Source organism: Penicillium macrosclerotiorum (assembly GCF_028827735.1).
Source record: "Penicillium macrosclerotiorum strain IBT 26536 chromosome Unknown utg000008l_segment0_segment0, whole genome shotgun sequence".
NCBI lineage: Eukaryota > Fungi > Ascomycota > Eurotiomycetes > Eurotiales > Aspergillaceae > Penicillium > Penicillium macrosclerotiorum.
Window position 1 is genome coordinate 2,646,802 of NW_026643087.1, and position 12,698 is coordinate 2,659,499.

The 12,698-nt window shown below is 52.9% G+C and overlaps 6 protein-coding genes across 6 annotated transcripts; 4 read left to right on the plus strand and 2 right to left on the minus strand.

Annotated features, from left to right (window-relative positions):
- Positions 1-339: 339 nt before the first annotated feature.
- N7462_009141 (protein MEMO1) lies at positions 340-1,565 on the minus strand (the record flags this gene model as incomplete). Its single annotated transcript, XM_057080855.1, has 3 exons — positions 340-1,219; positions 1,283-1,351; positions 1,411-1,565. The coding sequence occupies 3 exons, from the start codon at positions 1,563-1,565 to the stop codon at positions 340-342; spliced, it is 1,104 nt and encodes a 367-aa protein (XP_056931183.1).
- Positions 1,566-2,454: 889 nt separating this feature from the next.
- On the plus strand, positions 2,455-3,156 carry N7462_009142 (uncharacterized protein; the record flags this gene model as incomplete). The annotated part of the gene is made up of 1 exon (XM_057080856.1): positions 2,455-3,156. One exon carries the CDS (start codon positions 2,455-2,457, stop codon positions 3,154-3,156), a length of 702 nt encoding a protein of 233 aa, XP_056931184.1.
- Positions 3,157-4,121: 965 nt separating this feature from the next.
- On the plus strand, positions 4,122-4,509 carry N7462_009143 (LSM domain-containing protein; the record flags this gene model as incomplete). Its single annotated transcript, XM_057080857.1, has 2 exons — positions 4,122-4,232; positions 4,315-4,509. The coding sequence occupies 2 exons, from the start codon at positions 4,122-4,124 to the stop codon at positions 4,507-4,509; spliced, it is 306 nt and encodes a 101-aa protein (XP_056931185.1).
- Positions 4,510-5,523: 1,014 nt separating this feature from the next.
- N7462_009144 (uncharacterized protein) lies at positions 5,524-5,880 on the plus strand (the record flags this gene model as incomplete). The annotated part of the gene is made up of 1 exon (XM_057080858.1): positions 5,524-5,880. One exon carries the CDS (start codon positions 5,524-5,526, stop codon positions 5,878-5,880), a length of 357 nt encoding a protein of 118 aa, XP_056931186.1.
- Positions 5,881-7,110: 1,230 nt separating this feature from the next.
- phzA (putative serine/threonine protein phosphatase) lies at positions 7,111-8,882 on the plus strand (the record flags this gene model as incomplete). The annotated part of the gene is made up of 3 exons (XM_057080859.1): positions 7,111-8,469; positions 8,543-8,695; positions 8,853-8,882. 3 exons carry the CDS (start codon positions 7,111-7,113, stop codon positions 8,880-8,882), a joined length of 1,542 nt encoding a protein of 513 aa, XP_056931187.1.
- Positions 8,883-11,073: 2,191 nt separating this feature from the next.
- On the minus strand, positions 11,074-12,612 carry N7462_009146 (uncharacterized protein; the record flags this gene model as incomplete). The annotated part of the gene is made up of 1 exon (XM_057080860.1): positions 11,074-12,612. The coding sequence occupies one exon, from the start codon at positions 12,610-12,612 to the stop codon at positions 11,074-11,076; it is 1,539 nt and encodes a 512-aa protein (XP_056931188.1).
- Between the last annotated feature and the right edge of the window lie 86 nt (positions 12,613-12,698).

The following is a 12,698-nucleotide window of genomic DNA, read 5'->3' on the forward strand; positions in this document are numbered from 1 at the left end:
GGTTCAATAAATATACGCTATCCGGGGCCTCTTTTCCCGGTAATAAACGTGATTTGGAGTCAAGAAACTCAATAAGGTCGTATTTCTTTTTCTATGGAGTCTTGCTAGAATATATTCCAATTCTATTCATTTGAGAAGATGTACTAAAAATGGACGAAAGAAGGAAAAAGAATCAGAAAGGGGGGGGGATCATCGATATTGTCTTCTTAATTAGGTACGGCTTAGTATTGAGTCTACTTGGACTTCGTTTCAGCCATCTCTTGCTCTCAAGAAAGAGGCCCCCTGACGGGAAGCAACACCGCCACATCTCATTGTGGTTGGATATGGGTTAGAAGCGAGCTAGAGTACAGCATATGCGGATACATAGCTGACCGAGCTATCCATTACATCCACAGCATCAGAACTGCGCTCGTACCGCAGAAAATGAAACTGGCCCTTCTGATCGGCTGGTATATCGGCCGTCGCCACTTCCAATGCCGCCATGATCACCCCAATCGGATGCCGACCGCAGACCGTGTTACCCGTACTTTCTATGGTGTCTAAGAAGGTCTTTGCCGACCCAGTCGTTATGGCACTCATCGTGGCAATGTCAAAGGCAGATATACTTTCATGAATGGCGGGCTCGTTGCTTGAGATTCGATCCCGTCGCTGTAGATGATGCCCGGCGCAGACCATCTGAATGCTTTTCTTGACAGCATCGGGGTCTTGGCCTGGCTGTGGGAGGGTATCACTGGACAGTGGTAACTGGTGTCCTGGCGTAGGTGTCTGCGGGACATAATACGTATAGCGGAACCGGAGACCCCAGTGGCAGAAGTCGGAGCTGATGACGAAGGCATTGGATGGATCTGCCAGATACGGTGCCAGCAACCCTCCAAAGGCATGCTCTGTGGAGGCGGATGTACTGCCGACCATGATAGGTACCAGTGGCGGATATTCCGCGACTGGTCGGTCTGGGAATTGTAGCTGGAGCAGGCGATGAATGTAGGGCAGATGCATTTCGATACTGTGCTCCTCTTCATCAACGTACTGGGTCATCGTAGTGAATCGGAGTCTCGATCCATTTGATGTAGTCGCCTGCATGGTAAGAAGCTGTGAGATTAGCTCCGTGTCGAGAGGGAGAGGGTCCTTATCCAGCGGGGTATAGTAGGACGTGACTTGCGGGAGAGCCAGCGTCGAGAGCGGTTCGTGGTGCGAAGGGCCCAAGATGAAGATACGCTTCCTGAATTCGGAACATTAGATAGATCAAGTCTAGAGAGAACCTGCTGCGGAAAGTGAAGCTCACGCCTGGGATAAGTCAAGAGCCTTATATGCAAAACCGGCGCAGGGCCCGGAGTAGGCATAACCGGCGTGTCTGATCACATCAGTTATTGGGGAGGAAGCTCTTTGATTTCATCTCATGAAATGACATACGGTGCAATAATCACTCTCGCCCCGGGGACTGGGAGCGAGCCCACTTTGTCCAAAGAACCCGGCACCTGTGCCAGCCACCCATCCAGCTGGCGAGTCAGCGTCCGGCTACTGTCCGAGTACCAAGACCCAGCATGGAATGCTTTTCTGGATGGCATGATGCGTTTGTTTATCTGTGTCGGAGTATGGGCGTGATGCAAGAAATAGAAAGCTCGTTTGAGCGCCGGGGGGGGGGGGGGGAAGCGGGGAAGGATGCAAGTGGAGCACATCAGAGCCGCTGCGGGAACCCGATCGATCTCGCTCGCGGTATGCCGAACTACGTACTATTTAACTCGAAAGCTCGAAATGATGACGCATTTTCCAACTTGAAAGAGCTTCTGATATATTCGACTACGACCTCAAGTTGGTCCGATGATAGGGGCTGTGACGGTTATTAACCGGAGGTCATAATTATCTACCAACCATGTGCTATGATAGAGTCCGCATACTATATATATCAATGAACTCGATCTAGGAGCCAGGTTTGAGAACCGACCATTTATATCATATTTTCCAAATTTTGAAATAGCTCCTTCTAAGTAACTGCAAGCTCATACTAATGAAGTTGATTTTATCCAGGCGAACATTCCATTGGGCTGGATGCTGTATTTGCTGGCCATTTGATGCCGACGATGGGCTACACATCAATAAGCACTTCACCAGCCCAATTGGAATTGCGAAGACGATTTCTTCTGACTTGATATTGGATCATTCGATTCGCTCATAGAGCTCCCTTGCGCCCGACACCTTTGATTCCTCTTCAGTGTGTTGTGTGCAATCTTGCCTATTACGGACTAGCGTGTTCCAGTCAACGCGCATCTCGTAATCCGCAAGACGCGCCTGGCCAATCGCATTCCGCGGCCCGGCGACTCCAGCCTTTCTCTGTTCAGATGCAACTCTGCGTTTCCCACTGCCGACTTGAACGCCACAGTCTGAATTGTACCCTAACCTCCTCAAGCGCTGTTCTGCTACTTGCTCAAAACTGTAATCGGCACTGCCAAACCTACCATGGCCCTCAAGCGGAAAGCTTCATTCTCGGTAATCTCATCCGGTCCGTCGATGCCCGCGCCCAGCGAATGGGGAATGGTTGGGAGCTCCCAGGACCTCCCCAGCCGGACGCGGAAGCGCTTTCGCGATGGTCGCCCCAGTGATGAGGTTGTCTATGGTGAGTCCTCCAACCCAAAGGCACATTGCTTGTTTTGTACGGCTGCTTGGAAGACTCCTGCCCTTCGTGAGACTCGAGCTAACCAACCAGCAGAGAAAACCCTTCGCTGGATCTTCTCTGCACAACAGCAGCAGCGTCAACAGCAGGCGGCTGCATCCATGGACATGATGGACGACGCCATGATGGACTCGGAGTCGACTATTCCTACGCCCCAGACTGTGGATCCACGCCAGCAGACCCTTCTGCGATTCTTCCAGCCGTCAGCCCAGCCGCCCTCACCTTTCCGACCATCCCGCGCCGCGCTTGTGGCCCGCGCAAATGAGACCGCCATGGAACACGATGAGATGCTGCGACGCCAAGCCTTCGCGCAAATGACCGGGACTGGGAGCTCCAGCGGAAGCGAGATGACGAGCCCTGGCGTCCCGCAAGCGGACGGCGATATGGACATGGATATGGACATGGATGTTGAGACGGATCAGAGCAGTGAGAGCTCTAACCCCGTTTCCAAGTGGGGATTTTGGAACGGTGGCAATGGTATGTCGTGAAGCTTGTGCTGGGCATAAGGCGCAGATCGCTCTGTGGAGAAATGTGGCTCTGTGCATAATGGGCCTTCCTGTACCCTTGTGATATCTTTCGGGTGTTTTTTGGGATTCTGGTTTTAGCTCTCGAGGAGAGCGCGGTGTTATGGAATTGGCGTCATTGGATTGTGACTATCCTGGGAATATTGTTAGGAGTGGGTGGCTCGAGGGCGTAATGTTTAACCGGACATACTGTTCGCATCAAAATATCATTCATTAACTAACTTCTGTCCTTGTAAATTGCCTTGGGAAAGGCTGACATGTTGTTTTGTAGCCCCAAATAGCGTGTCTGTCTCAGGCACCGGGGGCGGGGGTCTTCACAATGTAGTTCTCTGTCGGCTGCTCTATTAACACGAGTCTTTCTGTTTATAACCCCGGCGAGCACCGAGTACTGAGTTGTAAATCGTAGATTGGATAGGAGGCATCCTGTGTTGTCTTTTACCCCATGAAGCCGCGGGCATGTGCGCCGGGAACTCTTCCAAGTTGTTTTATGGTAACGGAGCATTAGCTTCGATTTTGCTGCTCCTCGACTTCAAATTGGAATGGCTGGGAGGTCCTCAATTTCTCACTCTGCCAATTCTATGCTATTTTTGGTTTCCTTCTCCGAGATGAGAGGATCGAGTTCCTGAGGTGCCACGGCGTCACCCCACCTTACCTGTGGCCTGAGGCACCATAATTGTGGTTACCCGACGCGGCTTGTTGAACTTCTTCTCTTGAACTTCTCCCGACAGAAGTCGATGAAGTGAGAACCTGCGCTGAAATACGACTCATATAAATGTCCCTGGCTATATGGGATTATTGAATATTCTGGTTCTGCCACCTCCTGTGCCTCATTGACTTTGAGCTATCTACGTGGACTCCAACCTTCCAGCGTCGCTTGCTCCAACGACTTAGACCCTTGCATCCGCTTCTACAACCACGGACACGACAAGATGGACAGTGAAAAAGCAGTAGAATATCTTGATGGGTTGCTGGGTCGTACCTTGCGTATCCACACCACTGACAGCCGCATGTTTGTCGGGCTCTTCAAGTGTACGGACGCGGTAAGCAAACCTCGGGACTGGAAAGAGTGGCCCTTTCCTCCCAGATGAGCTATGAGTGTTGATCCACGGTGCATCGTGATAGGAACGAAACATTATTCTCGCCAATTCGTTCGAATACCGGTTCCCCACTGCCTCTGCTATTCAGGAAGCTGCGAAAGCCGAGTCCTGGGACCAGACACCGGAATCTCCCGTCTCCGTCAAAGTCAGTATGACCAGCCGGCTCGTTGGGCTCATTGTGATCCCAGGTCGCCATATTACAAAGATTGAGCTGGAGTAACATCAGAGTCGACTACAACCCGTCCACCAGACTCACCAGACGGCCGGCAACCCAACCTCTCCCCCCAATGAGAGAGTCCAGCTCCAGCGGAGCCGAGCGCTGGGAGAAATATGTTCCAACTCGCGCCCTCGATCAAACAGCCGGGTTCTGTCTCTACATTGAGCAGTTCCCCCACCCCTGCTTCTCTGCCCGGTTAAGTGTTCCGCCCGGGGCTGCCAAGGAAGTGCGTCGGGGGGAGTGATGCTGCTCGCTGCTGCATCAATGTGGCTCGGAGTACACTGCAGCTGCATGACGGGCGCTTTCCGGTTTGATTCACAGACCGGCCGTTGATATGAATTGGTGACGGCACAACTTGGAGCCATCTGGAGGGTGGATGAACAGAGTCCGAGGAGGGAGGGGGAAAAGGCGGTGTCTCCCTGATAGAGATGCCTTGGCGCGCGTGCAGTGGCTGTTGTGGAGGATTGAGATAGGCTGCGGCTCCCAGCCCTTTCCATCTGCAACCGGTTCTACCCATCCGACGTATCGTTTCTAGGTCGGTGGGAGAGGGAGAAAAATGAGATGTCAAGTTTTCTTTTTTTTTCTCTCCAGGGACCAGACACTTTTCGGCTGCAGGAACCTCCGAGCCTGAGACGGGGAGCCTTTCTCTCGTCTTTCTGATCTTCTATTTCGGAGGCAAGGCTAGAACGTGGCAGCACGACACCGGGGTTACTTCAGCTCTTCCCTCTCCGCCCCATGTGATAGGAGCGCGCGGGGGCGGTCCAAGCTCCTCGAACACGTCCGTTCCACTGGCCGGGGAGTTCAAGGCGCCATTCGAGTCTCCATTCATCTGCAACATCGCACAGTCCTCCTTCCCAGGCTGAATTCAAATGCTGGTGTGAAGGGATACGGGGGCAACGAGGTGACGCATTGTGCTCGGCGCTTATCCGGAGAGCACGGCGGGTAGGGCCAGGCGGAGAGTGGAGAGGCATGAAAGGATTCGTGATCGCACATCCTTTCCAGTCGAGGAGGCTTGAGATGAATCCTTCTTCACGATACAAAGAGAACAACCAGATCAACCGTGATCTACGGCTTGAGAGCCTTCTCCAGCCGATCCCCAGCCCCAAACGCATGAAGCCCCCGATCGTAGAACATCCGAAACCCGATGCGGTTTGGGATAAGGGGTTCGGGGCTCTGGACGCTCTTGTGTTGGACTCATATCTCCAGCCTATCTCCGCAGGCTTTCTCGACCCCGATCTTCACAGAGTCCCTGCGATCCTCCCCATTCAGTGGCCATTCAGTGTCCCGGAAGGCAACGAGGCTCTCGGCCCGCGCGATGATCCGGCTTACCTAACGCCCCAAACGCCCCCGAATCCGCGCTCGGGATCCACTTGAGAGTGGCCAGAACCGGACGATGACAGCGATAAAACAATGGTTGCGCTCTCTTTCCCACCCCCCAGTCTCTCGCGACGAGTACTACGCCTATTATACCATTTCATAGCTACGAGCTCCAATCTCATCCCTATTTTCCCTCTTCCCTGTTCCATCTCCTTCAAACCAAGCCCATTCTATATCTGTATTTTTTGGGGGCGGGCCTAATCGCCACGCGGGACTCCTGGTCACGTACCCGCCAAGTACCTTTCCACGTCGTAGCGGTGGCGGAGTACTTTTGCCTGACTCCCACCTTCCGTACTCTGTCCTCCGTCCTCCATCTCCCAGCTCTTTGCCCTTCCCCTCTTCTGGAGAAGAGCCGATCTCAAAAGAAATCTCTTCAGGTGAGTCCACCGGCCGCTGTTCATTCCTCGTCGCCTGCCTCGGAGCGCGAATAGGGGTTGCGACCTCGCCTCTGCGTTCCCCGTACATAATGACGCATTCCTCTCTCCGCCCGTCCACTTCCACCCACCATCCACTCCAAACCTACAAACCCTACGACACCCCCCCATCCCAACCTTCATTCCTCCCTTGCCGCCTCTTCCCCCTCCCTCCACATACCCACGGAAGCTTCTGCGGAGTGCAGCCCACTTGCCAACCCCCTCTCCCAAGCCAGACTCAGATTGTCCTAGTTGGGCCGACACTAATCCCGCGCACAGGACGAGCTTCTGTCCGTGCCGCCTCGGAGCTCTCACCTCTCCACCTCTTCCCAATCGCTCAGCTCGACCACCGACGCCCCGGAACTTCCCCCTTTCCCCCTTCGCTCGCCCTCTTCCTCTGTAGTCAACCTCGACGAGCTCGGTTTGGGGGTTCATTTCCTGACTTGCAAAAAGTGACCGGTCGTGGAGTCGCTTCGGCGTTGCCGCCGCTCGTTGCCCGGATTTCGCCTTCCCATCTGTTTGTCGTCTGTCTGAACCTTCACCCTTTTTTTCCCTTGGGCCCCCCAGTCTGCTCATCCAGAAAGGATCTCCCGTGTGAATAGTTGCGGCATTCACACACCCTCACCCCACACCTGTGCCGGGGTCCTTGCCAGCTTTAATAGACTGTCATCGTGATTGTATCCTTCGAGCCGGGACGGCCAAGACATTCCAACGCCCAGGGGAACTTTCTCGGCGCGCAGCGGTTTGACCGTACGCTCTGTTCGTGCGATCCACCCTCGTTCTTAGCTTGGCAGACATCCCAGCCTTTGCTGTGATGGGTCAATCGCATTCCAAGGGCAACGCCGGCTCGGGCGACCCGTTACAATCGTACCCGTCCTTTTCGAAATCCGACACCAAAGAGTCCCTCCGTTCTTTCCGCGGCTCCATTCGCTCCAAGATCCCGGGTGCGCGGAGCAGCGATAGCCCGCGAGGCTCGACGACCGCCCTCTCCCAGACCGACAGCCAAATTGATAAGTCTGATGCCGGCTCCGTCAAGTCCGCCGGAAGTCGTCCGGGCTCCAACGCTGGCCTCTCTTCCCCCGCCTCCGAGAGCGCCTCACGCCCCGCCTCTCCGCAGCCCCCTCCATCCCCATCGCTCTCCAGCAGTTTGAAGCGAGGTCATAAGGATGTGAATGCAATGAAGCAGAGTGGCGAGGTGGATCACGTCTCGGATGGTCCCCCCACGGGCGGACCGCCCAGTGGCACAGCTGTGAAAGCGGGGGAATCCATTCTAATCAAGCGAGAAAATCAACTGAATCCCATCTTGGACTTCATTCTCAACGCGCCACTCGAGACCTCCGGATCCCCGGGTATGGGCATGGGTGCCTTGAAATCCATCGACCTGGATGATATGATCTCTCGGCTGCTTGATGCAGGCTATTCCACCAAGGTCACCAAAACTGTTTGTCTCAAGAATGCCGAGATTACCGCCATTTGCTCTGCGGCCCGGGAACTCTTCCTGTCCCAGCCGGCGTTGCTCGAGTTATCTGCCCCTGTTAAAATCGTCGGTGATGTGCATGGCCAATATACGGATTTGATCCGTCTCTTTGAGATGTGTGGATTCCCGCCGGCGTCGAATTACCTCTTTCTGGGTGACTATGTCGATAGAGGAAAGCAGAGCCTCGAGACTATCCTTCTGCTCCTATGTTATAAGCTCAAGTACCCAGAGAACTTCTTTTTGCTCCGTGGCAACCATGAATGCGCCAACGTCACGCGAGTTTATGGATTCTATGACGAATGCAAGCGGCGTTGCAACATTAAGATCTGGAAGACCTTTATCGACACTTTCAACTGCCTCCCCATTGCTTCGATCGTGGCAGGCAAAATTTTCTGTGTGCATGGCGGCCTCTCACCTAGCCTGTCGCATATGGACGATATCCGAGGCATTGCTCGTCCGACTGACGTTCCTGATTATGGTCTGCTGAATGACCTCTTGTGGAGTGACCCGGCCGAGATGGAGGAAGATTGGGAACCCAACGAACGTGGTGTGAGTTATTGTTTCGGTAAGAAGGTGATTATGAACTTCTTGCAGCGTCATGATTTCGATCTGGTTTGTCGTGCCCACATGGTGGTTGAGGATGGATATGAGTTCTACCAGGACCGCATCCTGGTGACGGTATTTTCTGCTCCTAATGTAAGTCTCTTGGTCATTCCCTCCCCACCTCACGTTGCGAATTTCCCAGGGTATTATCTGACGACTTGACCAGTATTGCGGCGAATTTGACAACTGGGGCGCCATTATGTCCGTCTCAGGCGAGCTACTCTGTAGCTTTGAGTTGCTGAAACCCTTGGACTCGACCGCACTGAAGAACCACATTAAGAAGGGCCGTAACAAGCGGAACAGCATGCTAAACAGTCCTGTGAGTCGAGCCCAGACCCCTTGCTTTTTCTCTTTATCTCGTGCCAAGCGATCGCCACTGCGTCGTACGACGATGGCCAGACTCTCTCGGCACCACGCATATGTCTCCCCTTGTCGGTGCAAATGGCTAATGCATTTTTTTCCCCCCTCTTACACAGCCCGCGCTACCCTCTGCTCAAAGTTACTAAGATTGATGATTGGTAACCTGTTCGCCATACACTGGGCATCTGCAACACTTTGTGCTTGGCATAGCCTTGTCAGCAGTGCCCGACGGAAATTGACCACGATCTTCACTCCAGCTTATAACGATGCCATCCACCAGTCGATTTCTCTGCTGAAGTCTGGCTGTAGGCCGATTTTTGACTCCGGGATCTGTCCTGTTTTGCACTACCTCCCAAAAGTGCACCGGCTTGGTTGTTTAAGTTATGAACACCCTGATCTCGCCGATGCCACGGTGCAGAATCCCCAACATTTTCGGCCTGATCTGCGCAGGAAATAAGTAAAAAAAGGCCACTGCCTCGAGGACATGCGCATGCAGAATCCGATCCCCACCCCAGAGACTTTTGAATGGAGATGCCAAAGTCGGGTGAACTCTGGCATACCCTCGCGTCCCCCGTGTCTTCGGACTTCGGGCTCGTGCCCTTGGGCATGCAAGCAGGTTGGGCAACGAACGCCTGGAGCTCCGCCCTTTAGCCAGGTCCTTGTCGCCCTCTCTCACCCGCTCTAGCCGTGTCTTCTGCTTCTCTTCATGTATCTATTTCATTCTACTATTTTTCTTCATTCTTCCTTTTTAGAAATTGGTATTTCGAGGGATTTATTTCGCATTTCCCATATCTGGTCCCCCTGTACAGTAGTATTCGAAAGCAGTTATACCCCCACACTCATCCGACTTTTTTCCCGGAAAATAAATCTGAAGTGCGAATCATGATTGGATATGCTTTTTGAAGTCTGATCTCTTGACGACTTCCTACAAGAGCGTCTGGATTTCATGATGTATGTGTGAGACATCTTAGAAAATTTTTTTATTCGAAATGCTATACGCGAGCTACCTTCGTGCTTCTTTCCTCTTCTCATACAGCGACTAGTCTTTCCCACCTGTACTATGATTTGGGCCTGTCACCTGAGGATATTGTAGTCTCCGAAAAGCTGATCATACAACATGGCTCCAAGGCTCCCTCTCGCAAAGCTATTTCCTATTCATGCCATAAAAGCCTTTCAGATGGTCGAGGAAGCCGAATATATTAAACTCACGACCATTGATATTCGTAAAAACCTAGAATCACATAATACCTAGATTTCTCGCATTAAAGACAAAAGCTCGAGGGTAACAGGATTCGTCGGCGTACCGGTGCTCGGCTAGTTAGGTACAGTAATAAATCATAAATTACACGCTTAAAGCTCTTGTTGTAGGCGGCTGGTTAGGCTGTTTAGAGAACTCGCGGGTCTTTCAAATAACTATTCACTTCTCTTAATAAGTCGTGGGTTTTGCATCTACCCTATTACAGCTGCTAGCCCAAACGACCGTTCTAGAGAGGATACTATTATTTAATAGTCAACTTTTTTTATTGAAGATATTGCTCCTATTAGCCCAACAAGTGAACATGGCCGGAGTCTAGGAGCGCTAGGTCAAGGCCGAGTCATAAGAGAAACCCAAAGCAACAGGCGAAGCGATATTCTGATCAGAATTAAATACTGTATCACATCGCCTTCATCTATTATCAATTGTAGTAAAGTGTTCAAATGATTGATGGCAGTTTGAAGACCGACGAAGTCGGTGCGCTTCAGGATAAGTAGTTCGCCGGCCCCAGAAATTCGTCAATAGCCTGGTAGTCAGGGGTCATCTCCTAAAAAACCGCTATTCAATACAAACAAATCCACAAGTCCATTTCTCCCCCCCCCCACAGAGCGTGGGTTCGTTACCGAACCCCAGGGATGGAGCACTGAAAGTGGTCATCAGATCATGCACTGTAGCGGCCATGATTTTCTAAATATATCGTCAGACTTTGTAGACGAAATCTGAGAGGATTCCAAGTGACGTGAAAGAGGGATTGTCATAAGTCTAACTAGTAGCATTGATGACTTCCCTCAGCAAATCCGAACTACCTGGTGCCTTTTCAGAGCCCAACAGGATCTATCAGATTTCTATTTCCCCATAATTTTGAAAATTCGGATGAACTATATCACTAATCGTGAACTTCGGTAGGAAACTTTCTCTCCATTCCTGGTTACTAGGTTTGAAGCTTCATTATGCAAGGCAGCAAGGACATGAACCCCTGTTGGGAATAGGACCGCTTGCTATGCCTTAGAAAGGAGAAAAAAAGGGAAGGAAAATTGGTGTGATTCGGTATAGTATGTTCCCATGCAAAATGGTTTCACACCTCACCGCTGCCCAAGTGACTCTTTATTCTCTTCCCAAAACACCCGGCACCCTGTATGCCCCCAATGCTCTGTCCACCACTCTCCAAAACTATCCTGCACCTCTTCATCCAGCCGTAATACGCGCTCATCTCGCTTCAGCGCACACAACGCACATGCATGTCCCGCCTTCAGCGCCCCCGCTTCTGCTCGCGCCGTGACGACCTTCAGTTGTCCCGGTTCCAAAACCACAGGCACTGGTTTCCGTCCCGCAGACTGTACCACAGCTGCGAACAACGCAGCCCGCTCACGCCATGCGCCAAGTACATCCACTGCGTCCTGTGCCTCCTTCACATCCTCATGCTTGTTCACGGCGCTGAGCTTCATGCCGCCGGCCTTACCGGCTGGACCAATACGCATGCTCTTCGCAAGCAGCGTGTCACGTTTCCAGCGATGGCTACGACCGGCGATGATGTGCGCTGCAGCAGTGAGGGTTGTAATGATGGTGACGGCTGCTGCGGCTTTGGAAGGAGCGGGCTGGGTTTTGGCGGCCTGGGCTTCTTGGGCAAGGGTTTGGAGTCGAGTGAGGAGGAGGTCAAGAAGGATGGAGGGTGGGGGAATGTTCGTGGGTCGGACGGCTGTGGAGGAGGGCAGGGCGCTGGAAGTAAAGCTTTGGGGCGATGGGGAGATCGGGGCGGGCCTAGTTAATGCTGGTCCGTCGGTAAAATCGTCCCAAGTATCAAAGCCATCTTCCCATGTTGGTTGTGGAGGATTGTGTCTGAGAGGGACCTTAGCCCTAGTGGTGGTAGTAGGATTGGCGGATGGCCCATCGGTGAATCCGCCCCATTCTCCAAAGGAGTCATTTTCATCAGCTGGCAGTGGTTTCGAAGACGGTGCGGGGAGTTGGTTGTCCTTTGGCAGATGATCGGAGGAAGGCTTGGTGGATTGAGCATCCGCGAATTGCACCCAATCTCCAAATGAGTCGTCGTCCCATCCTGACTGGGAGAGAGGATTGCTAGCCTGTGGCTTGTTCGGACCAACGGGGAAAGGCTGATTCGGGTGTGTGATTGGATCCACCAGGGACAGAGATCCTAGTAATGCAGCCGTTCCCGCAAATCGTGGTTCATCGTGAGCCCGAGGAGAGGAGGGAGCTTGGGCGGCTTTTGATATCACGGCCGTGGGCTGTGGCGGTCCTGGGCTTGGTTGTGCCGTGGCCTCGGGGCCCTCAAATTCGCCCCAGTCATCATCGGCGTCACTAGCTGGTGTGTCTAGAGTGGCATCGAACAGCACATCACTGTCCTCTTGGCGAGGCAAATCGAATGCCTGTAAACTCGGGGCCTGGCGTGGAGTTACCGGTGCATACTGGCTCGGCAGTGATGCAAGCGTGGAGTTTTGGGACAGATTGTGTAGGCTGTCTGAGGTCGTCCCGAAAAATATATCGTCAGATTGATCCAGGCCGCCCCCCAATGTATTTGGTTGCGGCCGCGCTGACTGCGGCGGGTGTGCGGAGGTCTGGTCAGTGCCAGAACACTGGCCGAACTCAGCCAACAGGTCCGCAGACATGGATTGAGGTCATGAAGCGATGGTCGGTGGCATTGACATGGAATAGGGAGCTGGAAGAGGGGTTTTTTTTGGTGGAAATCGTCGTG